The sequence below is a fragment of the Cynocephalus volans genome, chromosome 13 (genome assembly GCF_027409185.1).
Source record: "Cynocephalus volans isolate mCynVol1 chromosome 13, mCynVol1.pri, whole genome shotgun sequence".
NCBI lineage: Eukaryota > Metazoa > Chordata > Mammalia > Dermoptera > Cynocephalidae > Cynocephalus > Cynocephalus volans.
Window position 1 is genome coordinate 88,907,869 of NC_084472.1, and position 23,749 is coordinate 88,931,617.

A 23,749-nucleotide genomic window follows, 5' to 3' on the forward strand; every position below is an offset into this window, starting at 1 on the left:
GGCCGAGCACTGTTGCGCTGAATCGGGCCATTGTCTGCGCTCCCATTGCTTTCACGCTGCAAGTCTCGGCGCCCCCACCCCGCCTCCTCCTGGCCGGGGAGCCTCCTGACGTGCCTTTCCCCCCAGGAATCTGGAAGCTATAAGCCGGCGGGTTGCAAATGAAGTGTAATGCATTGTGGGACGTGTGTAAAATCGGAGCCTTCGCCGTGGGGGTGCGGGGGGGCGCGGGGAGGGCCGGACCCGCCGCTGGCGGTGTAGACGCCGACGAGGAGGGGCTGGGAAAATGTGCGCAGAGTCCGCCCGGGTCGTGCCCGCCGTAGACGGATGAAGCCGCGCGCTGGGCTCCGGCGCTGAGGCCCCGAGGAGCGGGGCGGCAGGTCGCCCTCCCCACCATGAAGAAGACCCGGAGCACGACCTTGCGGCGAGCCTGGCCTAGCTCGGATTTCTCGGACCGGGCCTCGGACCGCATGAGGTCCCGCAGCGAGAAGGACTACCGCCTGCACAAGCGCTTCCCCGCGGCCTTCGCGCCCCAGGCTTCGCGGGGCTACATGACATCAGGTGGGTGACCGCGTTTCTGCCCCCGGGCCGGGTCCGCGGGCCGTGCTCGGTGCGCTGCGGCCGGGGTGCTGAGAGCAGAGCACGGGTTGGTGATGGATGCGATAAGTTCTGGGGAAAGCAGGCAAAAATTAGCTCCCATCCACCATTTTGTACCTCCGCACGATCCACAGCAGGCCCTCTCAATATGGGGTTGGAGAGCTATTAGTTCGGTAAAATCGGGGAGGGGGCACGAGCCGGACGATTCGGCTGCAGGGAGGTGAATGACTGCAAGCTCCGGAGCTGCAGCCTCCTTGAGCTTTGTGGAAGAGCCTGCGTCCAGTGTTGCCTGCAGTACCAGGCTTGCTTGCTTCTGCATTGTGGCCAGCTATCTTAGTGGGGATTTAAACAGCCCCCTTTTCTGAAAAGGGAACAGGTTCCATGCACAGTTCTGGGTGGTTTGAGTCATACGTACATCTCAAGCTCGTCTGATGTGCACGCAGAGAACTATGTTGGAGCTCATCGAATGCATTCCGTGGGGTAATGGTGTGTATGCGGATTGAATGCGCACATGAGTCGGTGTGGATTTAACATATGTTGCTTTGAATTAGGTTGTGTGGAAAGAATGGAGGCTGTATCATGTATTTGCATGTCAGACAGGAAGGACAAACAACACGGTAAATGGAAGTGAAGGCTTCCAAAAAGGTTTCATCTTAAAATACAGTGCTATTAAAAGCGTTTCTGAAGGAGCCACTTCTCTTTGGAAATACAACGGAATGGCTTTGGTTTGTTATTTGGCATCCCAACACTTTAGGAAATGCTGAAGGAGGAAAATGCTGGACCTCTTTCGTTGCTTTCTCCTTATTCGTTGATAACCACTTGTATGTAATGATGTGTAAGACATCAATTTTTATTTATTTTTCGTTATAAAAAAAACCCTCTAATTTTCTTCTAAACACGATGTAATGGAAGAACCGATATTTCATTTTAAACCACATACTAAACCAAATCATTCTAAGCCCTGCCTTAACCGGGAAGATTGTTTTAAGCTTGTGGTTGGTACTTACAGTCTAGCTTTACTATCGTTTTCCTAAAACAGCAAGACCTTTTTAACTGGGGTCAGTATCTCATGCTTTAAAAATGTCTTGTGACCACATATCCGTGAATATAAAACCTAAATAAAATAACCATCTTGTTTTATTGCAATATCAGGACATAAGGATGTTGTACTATTTTGGCAATAAGCTCCCTTGATTTTCTCTTTTATGAAAAGCCAAATTTATAAAGGAAGTGACAACTGCAGTTTATACTTCAGTAATTTAAGTCAGTGCTGTGATTGCTATATTCTTCAGAATTGTGGCAGTAAATTTTGAAATACACCTAAATCCAAATCTAACCTCAAAACACATCTGCACATAAACTCATGTCTTCACTGAGTGTTCGGATAATCCTGGGTTTCATATACTTAGGGTTTGAATGTCTTCATTCCACGCTTAACAGTTCCCCTCTTTTTTGCCCCTCTTAAGGAACCAGTACTGATACAAAGTGTGAAGGTATAGGAGGGCAGGTGGCTATAATTTCTCCAACAAACCTGCAGGACTCTTTAATAATTTCAGGCACATTTCCATAGAGCCTGTTTTTATCTATCTTGGCCTTGCTTCATTATGATCACATTCTCATTCTTTGCAAAATAACTTCTCTGCTATTGCCAGTGCTGTAAGGCATTTTTGAGGGTTTAAGGAAGAAGCTTTTGATTTTACTTGATTTTCTTATTTCATTTCTTGACCTGCAATTGGTAAGTGATCTGAGGAGGATGATGAAGGATAACCTGTTTCAGGTTGGTGGGTTTCTGTCCAGATTCAGTATTAGGCTATTGCTGAGAAACAGAAGACCAAAAGATTGGGAAAGAAGAGCTGTGTCATTCTTTCAGAATTTTATGGAGTGCCCCCCCAGAGCAAAGTGCCTTGACAGATTCTGGTGGGATTGCAGGGTTGGATATAATGTGATTTTTGCCCAGGAAGGGAGGGCTATTATTTATTCTTTATTTTAAGTGTTAGCTAATACATGGAATAAAAAGCAGGTGTTGGTGCTAATGGAAGGAAATAGTAAATATTGAGACAAACACCCACAATGAGCATTGGGAGAGTTGGTGGTGTCTCTCATATGCAACTTTTTTTTGGGGGGGGGGGCAAGTATCTTATCTATTTCCTTTCCAAATATGGGTCCTTTCAAAATATGAGTATTGATAGAAGTAACTGGTATATTGAAACACTTTGAGATCATTTGTAAGTTCTCTTCCCCTTAGGAAATGTAAAGGAAATTCACTTGTATCAAGTTAGTGACTCTGGATACAAACACAGCCTTTGTCACATAAAAAGAAATAGAAAATGAAGTAGTTTAGAAACACATGAGGCTTTTCACATTTCTTCTTTCAATTTGTCCAGCTATTTGGTTTAATATCTACTCATATTGTCATGCTTCATTTTTAGTTAAAAGAGTTTTTTGTTACTGGTAAATTACTTGGGTTCAAAGGGCAAGATAAACCTCTTTAGAGATGTACTAACTTAAAATAACTTCAGTTAAGACACTATTTTTATACCCCCCTCTAACAAATATTTCTGAAATTTATGGGAAACAATTATTTTTTTTAAACTTTAGGAAATGAGAGATCCTTGGAGATTTAAAAAAACAGATATTAATAGCTGTTCTTTTGGTTTAGCGTATCTCTCATACAGTAGGTGCTTCAAGCAAAACTTAGGCTTCTGTAATAGCCTTCTAATGAGACAGCACCATTTCAGTCTTTTCCCCACTAAGAAGTAATTACCAGTGTGAAATGTGATTTATAGCAATAGGCTTGACATTTAGCCTTGGCTTTTGATGTACCTTCAGGATAAAACTACACTTACAATCAAGAGGTTAGAACAGGCAAAAATAAAACCAGCGAGGTCTTGCAAAAGGACAGTTAGAGAATTCTGAAACTTTAAATCTCAAAGACCATGCCTTATATGACTGTTTAAGCTCTCATTCATGCTACCAAATCTAAAGTCATCCTAAGAATTCACAAGCCTCCTAGCAACCAGTAAGTTCACAGGCCACGAGATGAGTTCATTGTTCGTCTTGAATATTAATCTCCCAATGGTAGTTTCTGGGCTGAAGGGGGAAAATCTTGCCTTTTGTTCAAGTTAAGGTGAATAATACAGTGTGCATAGCATTATCTGAAGAAGAAAAGAGGTTGGACCAAATAGATGTGCGAGCATTCTCCCCAATTTTCTAAAACTAGACATTATGAAATTAACTAACTAGAGATAAAATTAAAAGTTCCCACAAAGACGTAAATCTATATAAGGCTTAGTACTTTATCTATGAAAACATCTTCATGTACCTCCTCAAAATGATTTTCAAGGTCCAAAACCTTCTGTTGATGATGCTGTTAGAGCTTTCTCCTTTAGAACTATGAGAACTGTGACCTCTTCACCCAAATGACGCTACTAATTTTTAATTTTCTTCACTGTCCCCTCCCCCAGCTCTGGGGATGGGTGCTTGTTTATATTCCGTGTATAATGCCACCAAAGTTTTGTTCATCGAAGGCTTTGCTTATGAATCAGAAAGCAAAGTTATGGCACATTTTAGTTTGATACTTGTCATTGAGGAATAAAGCAGACATTTTCAGTACTATGAGTTTAAAGGATTTGAAAAGAACAATAAAACAAAAGCCCTAAACTGACATTTTAAGAACATCTACATCAGTTTTGTCTGCTGATTTAATAATTATTATCAGTGGGGAAGAAAGGCCAGCACACCACCTTGATTAGTTCATTAGTTTTCATTTTACGGAAATTAATTCTGGGGCACATTTGACTGTGTGTTCCAGTTCCTTATGTTCTGTTATTTTAAGAGATGTGAGAATTTTCTGGGAGTGGAGGGTGAACACTCAAGATTCTAATCTGGGCCTGCCACCACTTAGCTGTGTCCCTGGCAGATAGCATGACCTCCCAACATCTGCAATGAGTCTTCTGATTCCACGCTTCCATTGTAGAATTGGGCTCCGCAGTGGCTCTGTGAGGAGCAAGTGCAGGCCTTCTGAACACTTACACAGAAATAGTTAGAAAATACCTTTGCCCTTTTCTACTTGTAGTCACGTGCTTCCATATGTGGGAATAGTGCTCATTTTGCAATGGAACCATGTTTCCTGTCATCCACAAATGTTGCATTACATGTATGCATCTTAGGGGCTCGCCCTGGGGACAAGAGCAATGGGCATGTGTGTGCGGGTGGGGAGAGATGGTAGATGAAGACCTGGCAAGTTATAATCATATGCAAGTTTTAATAAACAGCATCCTGTCACCCCCTTTTCTCCCTTTGCTGAGATCCATTTTCAGCCGAGCTGCTCCAACTGTGTTTTAATTTGAAATTACCTATGTTGACTCCTTTCATCAGGCAAGTGGAAGTGAGGAATATTACACTTGTTGGTGAATGACTTTATTCTTTATTTCCCAGGAGAACATGAATGTGCTTACAAAAGGTCACGTCTCTTGGTATTTCAATGTCTTATAGTCTTGTGAACGTTTTTATTTGAAAAAAAGGAATATGAGTATATTGTATAAAACCTTAGCATTTTTACACCTCCGGAGCAATTCTGGCCTCAGATTTCCTACACTCCAGAGACTTAGGACAATTCAGAAAAATGATATGTTCTTTGCTACAAAGTTGCTAATGTTGAATGCAGATACAACCAAGGAGCAAAATCTGATTAGATTCTTGCTAGTGGGATAAGATACTAACTTTTGAATTTAGGACAAGCTTTGGTAGATCAGTCAGAGAGACTATGCGATGCCTAATCTATAAGGTATAAAGTAAAGGTTTTGTAGTTTGTGAGAGTATAGACTATAGTCAACTCTAAAGTAACCTTAGCCACAGCAACTCAAGAAAGAAATGACCTGGGTAATATTTTAAGTAGGTAATAAACTTTTCCTTAAGTAGTGAATCCCTAGACTATGTTTATTTGACACTGGATGTGCAAACAGTTGGTCAGAAAATCCCATTGATTTCTACCACCTAAATATTTCTAAAATCTGTCTCTTCTTCTTTAGCCTGGTTGTTTAAATCTTCTTCTGCTCTATTACAATATCTTCCAAACTGACCTCTCTTCCAGTTTGATCCATGCTCCATGTGTCTCAGAGGGCGTTTTTCGAGTTTTGTTTTTGTTATTTTAAGTCTCTTCTAAAGCAGAATTGGTCATGTCGCTTCTCTTTTCAGTGTTTCTCATGCCTACGGATGAAGTTGTAGACCAAGGCACTTTATGGAAGTACCTCCCTCATTTTTTCCACCTTTTCTTCTGCTGCTGCCCCCATCACCCAGTGCTCCAGGCTCCAGGACCTCTTAACCTTCAGCAATACCTCTTGCCATTGTATACCTTTTGTAATTTATGTGAAACTGCTTCCAATGTGCTCCCATCTTTATAGGTCTGATGGAATTCTACTTAACCAGCCAGAACCAGCTCATATACCACCTTCTCCTTCAGTCTTCCTCCAGATCCTTTCTAGAGTGAATCATCTCCATGACATTGGTTACAACAACACAGTCACATTGTGTTGTACCAGTTTACCTGTGCTTCTCCTGTACTGGATGGTGAGCTCCTCGATGACAACATCTGTTTTATTCATGTCTCTCTTTTGCCAGCAACTACAGAGCTTGGCACTTAGGCAAGCAATAAGTATTTATTGGACTTTTGATTGAAACATGACTTCTCTTAAAAAGTTGGATGAAGAGAGGTCATGAAGTCCTAATGTGAGTCATCATTTTATAAATATATAAAAAGATAAAGTTATAAATATATATCATAAGATCCTACTCGTGAAGGACGTCCAGTTGTTATCAGTAGAGAGAACCAGCTGTTCATGAGTTGATCATTAGAAAGCAGTAAATAATAGGATATAATCAAGAGTCAACTGTGGGGTGGTTGATATGGTTGGTATAAGTGGAACAGGAGTTCAGAGAAGAGAAGGGTGTTGCTTAGAAAAGGCTGTCTGGAGGGAGGACTTACTTGGGTGTTCAAGACCCAAGGAGTGGGTGGGATTTGAAGCAGTGTAGACAGAGAAGGATTAGGGGAAGGTTGTGGAAGCAGTTTGAACCAAGACATGAAGCCGGAAATGAAAATTGATATGTGAAACTTGTCATACTGTAACTTTGGGATGTGTCTGTCTATAATGTGTAGCTAGGCCGGGTGGGATCTTGAAATTTAGATGGATTCAGAGTTAATGGGGTAGGTAATAGATTTGTGAGTTTGGGAGGAAAACAATGGAAGGATCATTTTGGGAAGAGGTATCTGGCCCTGCCTAGCAGGATAGATGGACATCGTGAATGTCTAGAGACTGGGAGACCAGCTGGGAGGCTTTTGGGGGCCAATGTGGTTATCAAGCAGTAGGGTGATGAGGGACCACCACAGCACAGTTTCCATCACTGTTTCAAGAGTTTCTTAAAATATGTCCACATACCACCTGTGCTGTCATGTACTTAATATTTCTCCTGAACTTGATCTATTTTTGTACTTAATGAAGTAAAAAGAAAATTTTATATTTTCTGTGAAATAATGAGCTTCCCCTGATTATTTTTTTCTAATTTCTAGGTACTAATTGAATACTAAGTGAACTCACGTACTTGAGTAGTACTAATGCCACATAGTGGAAAACCTGTAGAGGCCAAGGAAGGAGGGATGGGAAGGGATGGACAGGGTGGAGAAGAAAGGGAAAATCCGGGAGAACAAAGGAACTGTTCTTTGTACAAAACCTTAGTATGAAGGCTGTTCTTTGTAACTGACTGGGTTTAAGAGGTGAAAGAAAATAAAAGGTGAATCAGGATGTTTCGTTGGAAGAATGCAATGAATGACCAGGAAGCTGGGGAAAGTGGGGCAGATGTTGAGTTCTGTTTTGGACTAGTGGATTGGCTGGCCAAGTGAAGAGGTCTTTTAGGCACACAGTGAACAGTAAAGGTTATGTGTATAAATTGGAGGTCATCCGTGCAGCAGTGTTTGTTGAGAACATGAGAACAGCTTAGCTTTTATACTTTATGTTCTGTTTCTTAGTGGGGAGCAGATGACTTAGTTATTTTTGTTTCCAGCAGATGGAGGGTCAATTGGATTCCATTAACTCTGAGTCCTCCTTGGGTTTCGGAAAACCTGCAGAATCAAGGTTAGGATTGCTTGGAGATTGTCTGCTCTCCCGTTCCTAAAAGTAAAGTGCTTTTTAATTCTTGAGTTTGTTTTATTAGTGTTCACATTTATTCAGAAGCTATTGTATTGTTGATGAAAGGGATATGATTTTGATACCTATAGTCAGGTTTGAAAAGGGAGCTATGCAAGTAGCAGCACAAAAGACTGGACCAGCTATGTAAATAATGTATATTTCAAACATCTGTCATATACCTATTCAGTTGAAAAATTATGGCTTAGGTAACTCATACACACAGTTAAAAATCTCCATTTATCTTTCAACTTTAATCCATGATGGCCCCTCCAGGCCAAGTTTTCTCGTTTTGAAGATAAAAGAGAGAGATTTGGCAGATGCCTGTGGGCAGTAGTGGTAGCAGGACATTTGTCTTGCCTTATCCTACTGATGGCCATAGTTTCAGGGGGAGGAACCACTAGCTTTGCAATTAACACCCCTTTCGCACCCCTATTACACATTCCTGTCTGGTTGGTTCCCTTAAGAGAGCTAATAGACCATTATTGCTTTTGGCATATCTAACCTTTGCTTTGAAATCATTTCATTATTAGATAAAATGAAGGGCCCCATAGTGATTGTGGTGCATTGAGTATTTGTCTTTTTCTTGGGTGCCCAGCATCTGAACCTCTTATTTATGTCAATGTAATTCCCCACTGAAATGTGTTGAATATGTCCCCCTAAAAGATGCATGCAAGTCCTAAGCCCTGTACCTGTGAATATGACCTTATTCGGAAATAAGGTCTTTACAGATGTAACCAAATTAAGATGCATTTATACCAGAGTAGGGTGGGCCCTAATTGCAATATGACTGGTGTCCTTATAAGAAGAAGAAAAGAGACACAGAGACGGAGGAGAACACCATGTGGAAATAGAAGGCCAAGGATTGCCAGCCACCACCAGAAGCTAGGAGAGAGGCATGGAATGGATTCATGCTCCCAGGAGGAAATAACCCTGCTGACACCTGGGTTTCCAACTTCTAGCCTCCAGAACTGTGCGAGAATAAATATCTGCTAAGTCACCCCACTTGTGGTACTTGTTACAGCAGCCCTAGGACACTAATACACCCACTTTGTGAAACGTGGCCTTCCTTCCATCCAGGGCAGGGACCAGTGACCTATGTTTCACCAATCACATACTCCCTTCCAGACCTTGAATCTGGTGCTGGTACGGAAGGTAGTAGGGCCTATGAGATATAGGCCTTGGAGGAGGAGGGGTGTTGCGGCAAGATGGAATTCTGGTGGCAGTGGTGGCAGCCAGCAGGTAGTGTCCCATGTGACAGTGTTGGTGGTACCAGCTGCAGGTTTGTGCTGGGTGGTAGCTGCCAAGTAGTCCACTAAAGTGACTCTGGCCGCAGAGTTCCAAGCCTGAGTCTCCACGCCTCCCTGGAATCCTGTGAGTTGCTCAATATATGTTCATATATTCTTTTTCTGAGAGGCTGTGTAGCATAGTGATTAAGAGCAGATATGGGCCGGATGGTCTGGATTTATAACCCAGCTTTTCCATCACTAACTGGGGAAACTTGGAGAAACTACCTATTTTCTCAGGACCTCAGTTTCCTTATCTGCAAAATGGAAATTATAATGCTATCTACCCATTAGGCTTTGGGTGAAGTATGGCAATTAATATGCAGAGAGCACTTAGAACCAAGCTTGGTACATTGGGGGCATTATATCAGTATTACTTGTCATTTGTATTATTAAAAGAGCCAGCACTGGTTTCTATAGCATAAAATGCATAATCCCAATGGACACATATATCCGCAGGATCTCAGTAGTTATCGTTTCAGAGTATTGATAGAAAGAGTGAATTGCAGTAAGCTGTGCAGTTGAGTTTTACTTTACAACCACGTTGCCTTCATTTTGTAAGAAGTTTCCAGAGCTCTTATGTTTTTCCCTCTCCAACAATACTGTATTTCTTTCTACTTTGTATCTAGCTACCTCCTTGTGTTTAACACATAGTTCCTTGAGGAAGCCTGGTTGAGTGTGACTGAGCTGCTTCTCCTCTGTGCACCCATAGCCCCGTGTACACCTCTGACACATCGGTAACCTTTTTCTTGTCTGATCCTCCTTCTAGAACTGGAAGCTCCTTGAGGACATGGCTCATGTCTCATGGGCATTGTATTCCCAGTGTCTAGCAAGTGCCATGTATATAGTAAGCATACAACAGGAATTTAAATGTATAGATATGCGGACACCTGGTCTTGCTGGCATTCCCAGTAGTTTGAGTGAAATCTCTGTGTTGCGCCTCTCTCTTTAACCACCTGCATAGTTGGTGGCTCTGAGGATGGATGAGAAGAGGCCTCCAGGGTAATTGCAGTATATGAGTAATCTTGATCCACTCCCCCAGGCAAAAGGACAAAGCAAAAGTAAACTGGGCATTTTAGATAGCCACTGGGTTCTAGCTTCAGTTTTAGGACTTAAAAAAAATTCCAGCATGGATCTTTGGCGAAATTATAAAAACAATATAGCTTTTTTGAATCTACCAAATGTCTAAGATAAAACATCCCTTTAGATTAGATGCTAGTGCTTGTATTTATAACGGGGCTTTCTGCTAACCGAGTGAACTCCTTTCCATTTTCATTTCAGTTGGTTTTCAAATACTTGAAAGAAGTATTTGGACATATTTTTTCCCACACTTGCCAACTGGCTGCTTATAATGTAGACAATGGACAGGTATTGATAAACTTTAAAAGAAATGTTTTTATAAAGTCTGTTTAGCCAGGGAGTTTGAATAAGCTCAGAAGAGCAGAATAGTGGATGGTTATAGTGTCAGATGGATTTTTCCACATTTGTAATAGTAGTTCCTATGTTCATAAAATGCTTCTACATAGCAGTAGAGCATTGTGATTTAGGGCTTTGAAATCAGACATTTGTACATTGGTGTCCTGGCACCTGCTTGCTAGCTGTGTAATCTTGGCAATTTACATGATCAGTCTATCCTGTATTTTCTTATCTGTAAGACAAAGATAAAATAATATCTACTTTACAGTTGTCATGTGGATTATATGAGCAAGTGCATGTAAAATAATTAGCATGGTGCCTGACACACAGTAAGAATGTAGGACATCTTTGCTATTACATTATTTCTTTTGCAACGTAACTATGCAGGATTAACTTGTTCTAAATGTTTTACACCTGAGGATTCAGAAGAAGGGAGCCAGCAGGCAAGTAGTCCAGGGTCAGGTACAGTTAAAAGCAGCTTTAAGTCAATTCTTAGCCTAATACTTGGTACTCCTTTAATCAGAAATCAAATATTTCATTTTTTATTGATTTTGGTATGTTATCTTCTAAGAAAATTCACAGAATTATTCATTTATCTAAGTGGGCTTGCTGGTCCTTGAATTTCCAACTTAGGAAAAATGGTAGAAAATCAATGTATATTCAATATTCCCGTAAAATATAAATCTAAGAGAACTTGGCTTCACTTAAAATCAGGAAAACTGTGCCCCATATAATCAGACACAGTTTAATCTGAGATACTTATTTTGACTTTTCAGTAGAAGGTAAAGAAAAAAAGAAAGACTCCTCCAAGCTGAGAGTTCAGCTGTGTGTTTGTATGTGTTTGCGTATTGCAGTAAAAACGAGTCTCACAGAAACACAATATGAGAAAGGAAAGCTGTGAAACTAAGGTACATCTTTCAAGGCCAATTTTTAAAGCAAAGCCCAGTGGACTCTCTCCTCCAAACCAAGTGCATTTTCCTCCTTTAGTGAGTTTAACAAAGTCGTGATGGTCCCAGTGGAATGTTAGGGCAGCATGGCTTCCCGGGTTGCATAGGAGGTAAAGGGCGTGCTACAGCTTGGGGTCCACTTTTTACATGTGTTAATATTTCAGCTGCTTTCCTACAAACAGATGGCTTGGCAGCCAGACTTGGGGCTCTGGGATGACAGCCTGAGCTGGGGGAGGAGAAAGGGTTTCCCTTCCTCCGCAGCTTTCAAAGCTGCCACCTCATGTAAACTTGGCCAGCTGGGAGCCGGGAGCTCAAAGCCTCCCACCTTTGCTGTGTCCACCCATGAGTTTCCATTTTACCTATTCATTTCAACACGTTGCTGCCTCTCTAATTTTCCTGTTTTTCAAATCAAATCAAGGGAAAAATACGTGAAGTGAAACCTAAAGGGTATTAAGTAACTTGCTTTCTGTGGTTATGGCCAACTAATTGAACTTCAGAAACCTCCTCTACTTATGACCCCACAAGTATTTGTTTTTGCCAGTAAAAGCATTTCTGGAGAATGCAGATCTTGTTTTTCCATATGTTGTACCGTGCTTGATGTGGGTGATTTAAATCTGGGGAATTGCTAAGAACGTTCTTTTGAGATGCCAAAGGCATAATTAGTGGTAGTATACCCTCCTGACCTTAAGGACTGGAAATGGAGGTTTCCATTGTCAAATGCAGCCATCCACGTGAAAGTGCCTCCTCTCCAGGGAAGTGCTGTAGCGTGTCCTTAGGCTGGGACTGATGCTGTGGGCCTTTTGTAGGCATGCATAGTGGCTCTGCACTCGGGGCCCCTGAAAAGGTCTGTTAAGCTTGGCAGTGGGAAACCAGTAGTTGAAGAGCCTGAGGTATAAGCACAGGCTTCCTTTCTCAGTCTGGGATCATGCGTACTAACAAGGTGACAGGGTTCTGGTGTGCTCCTGAAATTTAGATACTAAGAGGAAGTCTCTTTACCCTCAAGTCACTTTTCTCCCAAGGAAGGGAACCATTGTTTATTGAGCATGTACTCAGTACCAGGCACCACATAAACATTCCTTTATTTCATCCCCAGAGCAATCCTGGGAGGCAGCCACTAATTAATATTTTAAACAACACACACAAATTACAAAACAGGTTTTACACACACACACACACACACACACACACGCACACACACACACACTCATACACATACTTTTAATCATATATGTGTTCAACTGTTTGTCTACATGTTAAATATTAGTAAAGTTATCTTCTTTTTAAATAAAATATTTAATATTTTCTTTCATTCCCCCGTGTGGTTGATCTCGAACTTACCCTAAAGTGGGGGGACCCCTCTGTGCTATACCGAGAAGACAAATTTTAGGGTTCCCGACGTATTCTGACGAATCAAATCTTAAATATTTCTGCATGTTATTTGAACATAATCTCTACTCAGCCAGCTGAGGTTCTTCTAAGAATTACCGAGTTTACCCAAAGAACAAGAGAGCCTCCTAAAATCTGGCAGGGGTGGGGTGGGGGATCACTGGAGTATTTCTCTACTGCTTTCCTACCCTTGGGTTTCATCCTGCCATTGTGAGCGCTTCAGTTGTCTTAACTGGCTTCCTGTTGTCATGAGCTGTCAATCATGCAGTGAGCACGCCTGATTCTTGGAGGTGAAATAGTTGGGAATGCACTGACTCCTAGGTCTTAACTCATTTAGCACAAAGGTGCCTGACCACAAAATTTGAAACTTCAAATGGAAAGTAGTCCCAAACATAAACATAATTTCATTCATTTGCATATCATTTTCTTTCACTCTCATTTTCTCTTGTACTCTCCTTTATTTCTGAAAAATTGCCGAAGAAGCATTAGACTTAGTGCAGTATAACTTTTGCCACCTGTGGTTGTAAGGGTTTAGACTGAACTTTATTCTGAGGATACCAGTAGGCCAGGATCCAAATAATTGAACAATTTGATAGTACCTGGCACAGTAATTTAAAGTGACATTATTGGGGGGGGCAAAGAAGGAGGAAATTATACGGGTCTGTATCTTGTAAGATAAGATTGAGTCCAAGGTAACCAAGAAATTATTAAACTAGGAACTTTGGTGAATATAATAAAAAGTATAGATGGTTAAAATTGGGTAGATTGACTATATGATTCAAATCAGTTAACTGGTTTAGAGTACATCAGAGGTGTATTATAAAACCTTCAATTTGAAGGAAAAAGATAGAAGTGTCCTTATGAATCCCCATAGGAGGGTGTAGTGGATTGAATTATGTCCCCCCCAAACTCCCTGAAGCTTGAATTGTGTCCCCCAAGTTTTATGTATTAGAAACTTAGCCCCCACTGTGGCTGTTAAGAGGGTGGGAAATCCTATTATGATAATTGAAAGGTGGAGCCTTGAAGAGGTGTTTGGATTGTAGGACCGTGCAGTAGTGAATGGATGAAAAATGGTGGTCAGGGTGGTTCTGAGGGCTTTGAAAGAAGAGGAGAGTCTGTCTTCCTCTCTGTTCTCTCTGCTCTCTGCTTCCACTATATTGCAATGTGGGTCGCTGTCACCACCACCAGATGGACTTTGGACTTCCCGGCCTCAGAAACTGTAAGCAATAAATGTCATTTTTCTTATAAATTACCCAGTTCTGCATATTTTGTTATATGCAACAGAAATAGACTAATACAGAGGGTCACTCCATTTGAGAAAATCCTTTACAATTTTCCCCAGTATTTCAGTGGTCAAGAGGATGAGTTCAGTAACCCATGGCAACGTTGTGAATGTGAATAATGTGAAAGCATAATCTTCACTTAATTCTTTTGCTGGTAGGAGGACTTACAAAATCTAGCACCTACATAATCCTTGGAGAGTGTAACATTTAAAGTAATACAAATAAAGCAAACTCCTGCTCTTTAGAACATTTAAGAATAGTCACAAAGCTTTATGATGTACAGTATGTTTTTTTAAAAGGGCAAAAACTGATTTTAAACAATATGTCACAGTTAAAAATTATCTCTTATTAATCCTTCCCCCAGTCTATGGCTAGCTAACAGCTAACGCTTAAATTCTCTCTGTACTAGACTAAAAATATTAAAGAAATGTAACACAAAATTGTCAGCTCTTAACTAAAAAATGTGATTTATAGTTTCTCTGTATTTTTAACTTTAGAGTGATGACACCAAAATAGATAAGCTCACAAAATGAAAAAGGTCAAATTCACTTGTATTCAATTTCCAAAGTTGAGAATTTTTAAATTATTTGCATGTCTATTTTAACTTCTTATGCCTTCCTCTTTCTAATGATTGCTGGTAGAGATTTGATTACTAAACTGCTTCTTTAAAGAAAAGGATTTAACAATATACAGCAAATTAAATGTATGGAAATTGCATTCATCTGAGATAGAAGACTTTTCACAAATTCACTATGTCCTGGTGCTTTGAGTAGATAAATAATTTGTTCCTCATGTGGAAATATATTTAATATTGTAGATCCATTCTTAGTCATATTTTTATTTTGCTTTTTTTTTGAATTGTAGTAAAATACACATAACATAGAAGTTACCATTTTAACTACTTTTAAGGGCACAGTTTAGTGGTATTAGGTACATTCACGTTGTGCAGCCAGCACCACCATCCATCTGTGGAACCCTTTTAATCTTGCAACACCGAACATCTATCCATTAAACAATAAGTCCCCATTTCCCCTTCCCCTCAGCTCCTGGCAACCATCCTTCTCCTGTCTGTCTCTATGAATTCAGCTGCTCTAGATACCTCGTAGAAGTGGAATCATACAGTATTTGCCTTTTTGTGACTGGTTTATTTCACTTAGCATATCATCAGGGTTCATCCATGTTGTAGCATGTGTTAGAATTTTCTTCCTTTTTAAGGCTGAGTAGTATTTCCTTGCATGCACGTACCACATTTTGTTTACCCATTCATGTGTTGATGAACATTTAGGTTGTTCCCACCTTTTGTGGATAATGCCGCTATGAGAATGGGTGGACAGACATCTGTTCAAGTCCCTGCTTCCAGTTCTTTTGGGTATATACCTAGAAATGGAGTTGCAGGCTTATATGGTGATTCTATGTTCAATTTTTTTGAGGAATCACCAAACTGATTCTGTTTTTCACAATAGTTGCACTTTTTTACATTCCTACCGACACTGTACAAGGGTCCCAGTTTGTCCACATCCTTGACAACACTTGTTATTTTCTGGGTTTTTTTAGTAGCCATCTTAATGGGTATGCTGTGGTCTAAGTCATGTATGTTAAGAAGTATAGGTGTCTTTTAAGAAACAGTCATGTATTTGAAGAAGTATAGATATTCATAGCTGCACTATGTTGAGAATGATCTCTCTTCTCCGGGGAGGTAGAAGGAAACTCTGCTGCCCAGAGACACGTGCTGAGCGTCCCAGCTTCCCTTAGCAGAAGGCTTCAGTTGCCTAGGGGAAGGTAAAGGCAGAGCCTCTTGTGCTTTTAGTTGAATACTATTTTATTTTTCCAAATGAGAGAAATATTTAATTATGGACAAGTCTACTTCTTTTATTCCAATTTTGTCCCTATCTGCAATGTATGTTATGAGGTAGCGCTCTGCAATTTAACAATATAAACCCTTAACCTCAAGTCACTTAAAACATAGCTGACAGCATAGAATATATGTTGGAGGTGAGCTGCAGAAAGCAAAGTGTTGCACTTGTGAGAAGTCACATGTCCTTACCAAGGCGTTATGAGAGGTGCGGCATGAAGTTGCCCTGCTACGTTTGCCAGGATCAACCTTGAGCTGGTGCTGTCCTTGCATTCTAGATATAGTCACCAGGAGGTCGCCGAGATGGGAGTATTCTGTGTAGACTGTGGCTCCTGGACACCATCTGCGGGCCAGTGCTGAGTTGGTCCCTTCTGCAGAATCATCCAGGGAGCTTGTTAAGCAGACACATCTTGGCCTGATTCCCTAAGTATTTGCAGTTTGGGATTAGGCCCAGAACTTTATGTTTTTAAAAACTCTCTGGGTGATTCTGATGTACATTTAGGTTTGGTAGCCACGGATTTTGAATTACTTCTGCAGGACGATGAGCCTCTTATTCATTCATTTACTCCCTCACTTTCTCATACAGCCAACAAACCAGTGTCGAGTGTTTGTGTGGGGGCCTCAACACATGTGCTTGCTTTAGGGCATTAAGATCCGTTCTTGCCTTCGGGAATCCCACAAGTCACTAAATGAGCTATGTAGGAAACAACTGCAGGACAGTGGGGTGAGGGTGCTGATGGAGCCGAGTAAGGGTGCTGGGGTACCACCTAGCGTAACAGAAAAAGAGAAGACAGGAGAGGACTTCAGAAGAGGTGCAGTGAGTCCTTACAGGTGCAGCGGGAGTCAGCCTGGCATGGAAGGACAGTGGAGGCAGAGAGCAGAGAGGCAGAAGGCTGGAGGGGTCACATTGGCAACTCCCTCCATTTGGAGGCTACATAGGGGCGGTGAGAGATGCAGGCAAAAGAGAGGAGAGGCCACAGTCTAGAAGGACCTCATATTTCTAGCTGAGGAGCTGTGATTTTATTCTGATAATAAGGAGTCCCAGAAGAATTTTAAGTAGGGGTACGACATGCTGAGATTTGCATTAGAGAGACATCACCCTGGTTCGGGGTGGAAAATGGATTGAGGGGCCTAGAGGAAGAAATTGATAGGCAGAGAGTGGATATAGATGTGCTTGTAACAGGGGCCAGAATGTTGAGGAATTCCTGTCTCCTCCCTGAAGTAGGAAGTCTGCCACCCTCTAAGAAAGGTCAAGAGGCGATTGGCAAGATAGTGAAGAGTCAAAGTGTCTGTGGTGGTACCAGCAGAGATGTGTAGATGGATTGGTGAGCAACTTAGAGAGCCCAGCTGAGGCTGGATGCCATGAACTTGTCATGGCATCTAATTGGTATGATAGAGTGATTTTCATAAATAGGGCTCTATAATCTGAGTGCAAAATGCCTGAAAAACCAGACATTTGGATTTTTCTAATATTGGTGCTTTGCAAAGAAGAAGGATTAAGAGTAACAGAGGAGTTGAGGTTTCTTTTTCTCTCGTGTTGTAACCTTCGCATGAAGCCGGAGCTGACGGGATGTCTCCTTTGGGGGCTTGTTCCACATGGAAGCACAGGTGAGGTGTACGAGAAGGCCATCCATTGATTTTGCCTCATCTTCTGGATAGTTCTCTGATGATGGTATTGTGAATACTCAAAAAAGGGAAGCCAAATTAGAAAGAAATACAATAAGTGAAAATTTGAATCTTGTTCTCAAACTAAGTCATCCAAAATCACTTTTAAAGTTGCCTTAAGAATCATGTAAATCCGAGCATATTATCATCAAGAATTATTTCTTAAGCACAATCGATGTTCTTCTGTAACTCTAGTCAAGAAAAAATGCTCATCTAATTAAGCCTTTGTCAGATGTAACTTTCTATGTATATAATGTTCCACTAGACAATGTAACAAATGTAACTAGTACTAAAATTGCACTAATTTGGGATAATTGGGAGGAAGACCTGTCTAAATAAGTGAAAGATTTACATTTTATTGAATGTTTAATGAAATTGAGTTTTATTACTTTCATGTCGTCAGGCTATCTAATGAGTGGATAAATTATTTATAATGAGCATATCAATTGTTGCCATATAAGAGATTGCTCCTTTAGTATTTGAAAATAGGTTTTTTCCTTCTTCAGTAATTCTTATGGTCCATGGGAATCTTATTTATGCTACTTATTTGTATTAATTAAAATGAAGGTATCTTTAACCTGGCTTTATTTCATAATCCTCAAACTCCAAATTGGTAGATTTCAAATTAAAGTGAAATATGTTTATATAGGAGGATGAGGTAGTTCTGCATCCTTAAAATCATATTTGGTCTTTTTTTTCTTTTCTTTTTAAAAAGAAATACCAGGGTACGTCAAAAAGTTCATAGAAGGATCTGTATTACTTTTAATTCTATTTTTCCATGAATTTTTTGAAGTACTCTTGTATGTATTTATACCATCTATATGAGAACAGATGTGTTTTTAAAATTTAAGAGGATGTGGTACATAAATATTCAAGATAAATATTCAAGTAAATTCAAAAGTAAAAATCGAAGAAATTAAGATAAAATATTCAAGATAAAATAAAGTAAATAAAACATTCAAGATAAACACTCAAAATAAGTAAATAAATATACAAGAAGAAGTAAATAATAAACATATTGTTTTCCCCTAAGAATATTTTAAAATTTGTGATAATAATGTCCTCTATTTATTGAAGGTCTATTAGGTGCCAGTTATATTCTTTCTTTTGATGCAATAGCCACTTCTATGAGGTTGATACTATTATTCCATCGGTTTACCGATAAGGAATTCGTGGCCAAACATTACATAGCTAAGAAATGACAGAGCTAGGATTTGAATCTAGATCTGTTAAGTTTTCTTAGGATAAAACTTTAGTACTTCATCCTCCAGTTTAGAATTAGAATAAAGCAAATTGTGTTTTTAACCAGATCTGTAAGAGAATTAGAAGATGGAAACTGGGCAATGAGTAAAGGATCAACCTGCTATCAACAGAGAGAAGAAAGGTGGCGTTAGTGCGAAAGTGGCAGCGTGCCATGAGGATCAAAACAAGACATCGGATGAGGATTGCTCATGAACCCTGTCGATTCTTTGCACACACGGAGACTTCTCAGCTGGTTTTCTGCAAGTGGAGCCAGCACTGAGTGGGGGTTTGGGCTGGGCATGGGAGATAGTTGCCCGAATTTGGATGCAGGCTCTGCACATAACCAACTGTGCAGTCTGGCTCGAGTGCCCGGCCTCTCGGGGTCCCATGTGTAAAATGAGACAATAGTACCTACTTCATGGGATTGTTCTGAAGATGAAATCCCTTTATAAAAGTAAAACCTTGAGGATGGTATCTGGCATGTAATTTGTGCTGAGTAACAGTTAACAGCTGTTATTGTCATTAATAAATTTACTGTCTGAGTTTAATGGCAAGCATCTTTGTATCTCTAAAATGGGGTCATTTATTTCTGAGAACTTTCTTCTCCTTTTGAGAGATAGGAAAGACTTAACTGCCAGTAATTACAATCCCCCCTGACCTATAGGAGCAGTTTTAAATAGTGTGTTTAAAATAGATTGGCTTTGCAGCATAGATGTAGTGCTTTTTCAGTGCACGTGTTACTGATCTGGAAATAGCAATTAGGACTTAATAGTCATGAGGTTGCTAACTGATGTGTTTTGAGAGGAGGTAGAAATGTGCGTGTGTGCTGATGTGACATACTAATTATTGCCTTGTTTTGCCCTATCTTGGACTTACCAAGGGCTTTCGTATGTGAGGAGCTACCATCAGTCTGTTCTTTCTCCTTCTTTAGGAGATACCCTACTTGCCATTTGTAAGTAAGAGAACAATCTCCTTACCAAGGCACAGGCTTCCTGCCAAGTTGTCCAGAAACAAACTTGGCTCTGTGCCTCTCCTGCTGTTGATGGATGGTGTTGCAGAGGCTGTGATAGGACCGGTGTAGTGGTCGGGGGACTCTACAGAGGGGACAGAATTTCAGATTCGCTTCCAGTTGAATAGAGGAGCCACACACCGTGGGTAATTTCAGCAGTTCCGTTTTGCATTGTTTGCTTATTGGCTTTGTGGCAGCTTTTTCCTAACAGGTTGGTTTTCCGTTCAGGACATCAGTCTTCAGTGTGTTTGTTTCTTGGTTAGCAAGGGGAGCAGTGGTAATGATGGGGCACTTTTGTATCTGGGGTTGCCCTTTTGTTCATCTCTGAGTCTTCCCAGAGTTGTCTGCTAAATGCTTATAGCCCAGTGGCCACCTTTCTGTGCAGAAGATAAACTCTTGGCATTAAAACAAAACAACACATACACGTAAAGCTACTTCAGTGCCTGCCGGAGTTTGGGTTTTGTATATTTCAGTTGGAGGATACTATGGAGGGAATAATAGAACAGAGCCTTAGGGTTCAAGGATTTATTAGAGATTTTAATTATTAATGGGTGATCAGGAAGGAAGTCTAGGACAAACTTTTAATTTTGCCATGGCACCAATTTTAATCATGTGTCATGTCAATGTGGGTGTGAGCCAGTAACCCAGAGAGTGGGCTGAGCCTGTCACTCAGCATCCAACCCAGTGTGGCTCCTGGGTCTGTTCTCCAAGTTTCTGAGTCAGAAGGGGATTAAAACTTGGCTTCTTCTTTGGAAATGGTCCTGAAAATAACACCAACCACTGCTGGTGATAGGAATTAAGAGAAAATGAAGGTGTCTGAGAAAGTCATAATTTCTTATCTAGAGAAAAAGAAAGTTTGGATAAAGCTTTTGTATTGTATGAACTACAAAATCTGGTGATGGTTTGGATCTGTGATGTAACCCAAGCCTAGAAAAAGTAACTCCTGTAACCGTCTCGAGATGTACTCAGATGAATATATTTTCCTTGCTATCTTAGTTTCATGCTCACGGTCTTTAAAGATATAAAGAGGTAACAGAACTTTTAGTTACGTGGGATAGAGTCATAACTGAAAATGTGGAGATTTGCTGAAGTCTTGGGACCTATCTGTTGTTAATAGGTAGTTAATTTTGTGCAGCATGTAGGATGAGAGCGACCGAGTTCAGAGCCGACCCTGACTACCAAGTACATAGCTATAGTTAAGTCAAAAATTTTGTACTATTTTTTGATTCAGTGGTGATATTTGCCTTCTTTTGAACAATCCAGTACAGATTTAGATAAATATTTTAGGAATTCAAAAAAAAAAGAGAGAATGGTCTTGATCTGGTGGGTTTAGAAAAAGTATGCATTCTCTCTTTGTACTGCATTAAGTGTGAAATGTTGGGTCTTTGCCATACCCGAGTGTATTTTGGGAACATAATTTACAACAATAACCAATTAATTGTTGGGCATATTTCAAGTATCTTCAGTGAGATTTATAAAGTGATTGAGTCTCTGGCCATATATCATACCAGGTTCTTCTGAGCCTTTTGTAAACATTTAAACCAAATGAACAAATAGGCTCCGGCTGAGGATTCATAACTCTCACTTCTCACTGCCATCCCCACGTATACCAAAAAAAAAGACCATTTAGCAGTATTGTATGGTGAAGGGCCGCAGCACTGATGAGCTCTCACTTAAATGGATTTCTGAGGCACAGCAGCTACCTCATTGGCATTATGTTCACTGTTCCATTATTATTTTTGTACAGATAGAAAATGTTACAACTAATTATCCTAGCTACATTACTTTTGTTTTTAGGAAGGAAATTAGTCTTCAATATTAAGTTTTAAAGCTTAATAGGCTAATATGAAGTTATATTTCTTTCCTTCTTCTTTTGGAGGAAGAAGTCATATTTTTTGGATGCTCTAAGTCACTATTTCTGAATACCTAATGCAAATCCTGATCCAGATCTGCAGTGTTTTCTTCTTTTTCTTGCATGATAGCTCCAGTATCATATGCGGCTTCTATAGATGTCTTCAAATCATAAGCCATACCAACTAGAATAGAAACATCTACTGGGGGATAATGAAAGCGTCTTTATTAGTATCAAAATAAACCTAAAATATTCATCTATAAATTGCAGAGTTTATTGTTGTTGTTGTTGTTGAAATGACTGCATTAAACCCAAACCCCAGCTTGTTGAGCAACTTTTCCTTTGAATTTCTCAAAAGATTCTCATTTATCATCTACTACAATATATTCATTATGGAGCTACGATATTTCTGATATTCTCTTCTATAGATTTATTCAATGATGTCAGTGTCTATATGCAAGCAGTATTTTAGATGCCAGGTGTTTAGGGACAGTGAAAGACACAAGTCTCCTGTTCTCATAGGGTATATAGACTATTGAGAAAGAAAGGAACTAAAAGGAATTCATTATGCTTGGAAGGTAGTGTTGCTCAAGGTGAGGAGAAGCTGGAACTGAGTCTGGAGAGTAAGGCATGTCAGGAGGGACCTTGTAGATAGGGTGACCTTACATACTGGAACACTTGGGCCAATGAAAAGGGGCACTGTTAATAATTATTCCAGAAGAGCAGGCATAGCTACAACTATCCCAGACAAACTAAGACGTATGGTTTCCCTACTTTTAGGGTTAAGGAATTTGCATGTTATTCAAAAGGCAATAAACAAGAAACCACAGAAGGGTTTTAATCTAAAGAGTGATATAATTAAAGTGTGGGTTGTGGAAGGCAGAGAAGGATTGCAGAGGGCAAGTGGGGAGGCATGGATACCAGACAAGGGTGTTACAGGGATCCAGTGTGAGAAGGTGACAGCCTGGAGCAGATGATGACATTGGAGAGGCAGAGTGGTGGACAGAGCTGAGATGTACTTTGGAGACCTGACTGCCAGATGTCGGTGATTGGTAGGCTATGGCAGGTGAGCAGGAAGGAGTGAAAGGTGACAACCAAGTTTCTGGGTAAGAGAGAGTTGTCATTTACTGAGAAGGAAATGCAGGTTTGGGGTAGGGGACATTGGTTCATTCCATTTTGGATATGTTGAGTTTGACCTACTTATGCAAATATACAAGTAAAGATGTTTGATACACATTTTTTCCTTTGTGTGTTAACCTGAAAATCAGCCTGCACATTCCAATGTTGTTACTTATGGCTTTAAATCCTTATAAAGATCTTGAGCACATAGATTTGCTGTGATTCACTCAAGGGATCATGTCAGTTTTGAATAATTAGTTACTGTTTTGAGCTTTGTAAAAAGTGGTATATGGCTGTTCCTCTTGAAGCAGCTTAAATTTGGGTACGAAATGGGAAACCCAGCATCCTACAACAACAGTGTTTCCCAACTGCATGTCAGAACTATAGAAGATGTGGGTGTCTCTGTAGCTTTAGAACTAAAGAAATGTCCCACATGAGAGCTCCTCATTTGAACAATATTTATAGCCTCTTGCAGAATACTGCTTCAAAAATACCTAGTATTTTTAAAGCACTTATTCTGAAGAGTTTGCCCATATTTTTCCACTTATCTTTAGAATATACATATGAAGTTGGCAAGAGGCAGATTCACATTCCAAGTGACAGTGAAAAATATATAAATATGACATTGCTTTCTGAATGATTTATTGGTTAATGTTTATATTAGCCTAATGTTTACATTTTTAATGTCCGTCAATAGACAAATTTCTCCTTAAGCTCCTTCCTGGATAATTTCAGAAACAGATTATTTGGTTCACGTCCAGCATTTATTTGAGTTTGTGGACAGATACAAATATCATGCCTTTCCCCAATGTATTTAAAATGATACCGCTTAACTTTAAATTTGATACTGTAGATTTAGCAAAAGACATAATTGGGAATGGCTTTTCTTAAGCACATCTAATTCTTAATTGAAATTAAAG

The 23,749-nt window shown here is 40.1% G+C and overlaps 1 protein-coding gene across 1 annotated transcript in view; it reads left to right on the forward strand.

The window, feature by feature from the left end:
- The first annotated feature begins 392 nt into the window (after positions 1-392).
- The window catches only part of STOX2 (storkhead box 2), a 90,378-nt gene continuing 67,021 nt past the window's right edge, over positions 393-23,749 (forward strand). Inside the window, exon 1 of the mRNA XM_063077518.1 lies at positions 393-558. Within this exon, the coding sequence (XP_062933588.1) occupies positions 393-558 (166 nt within the window). The remainder of the gene's footprint in view (positions 559-23,749) is intronic.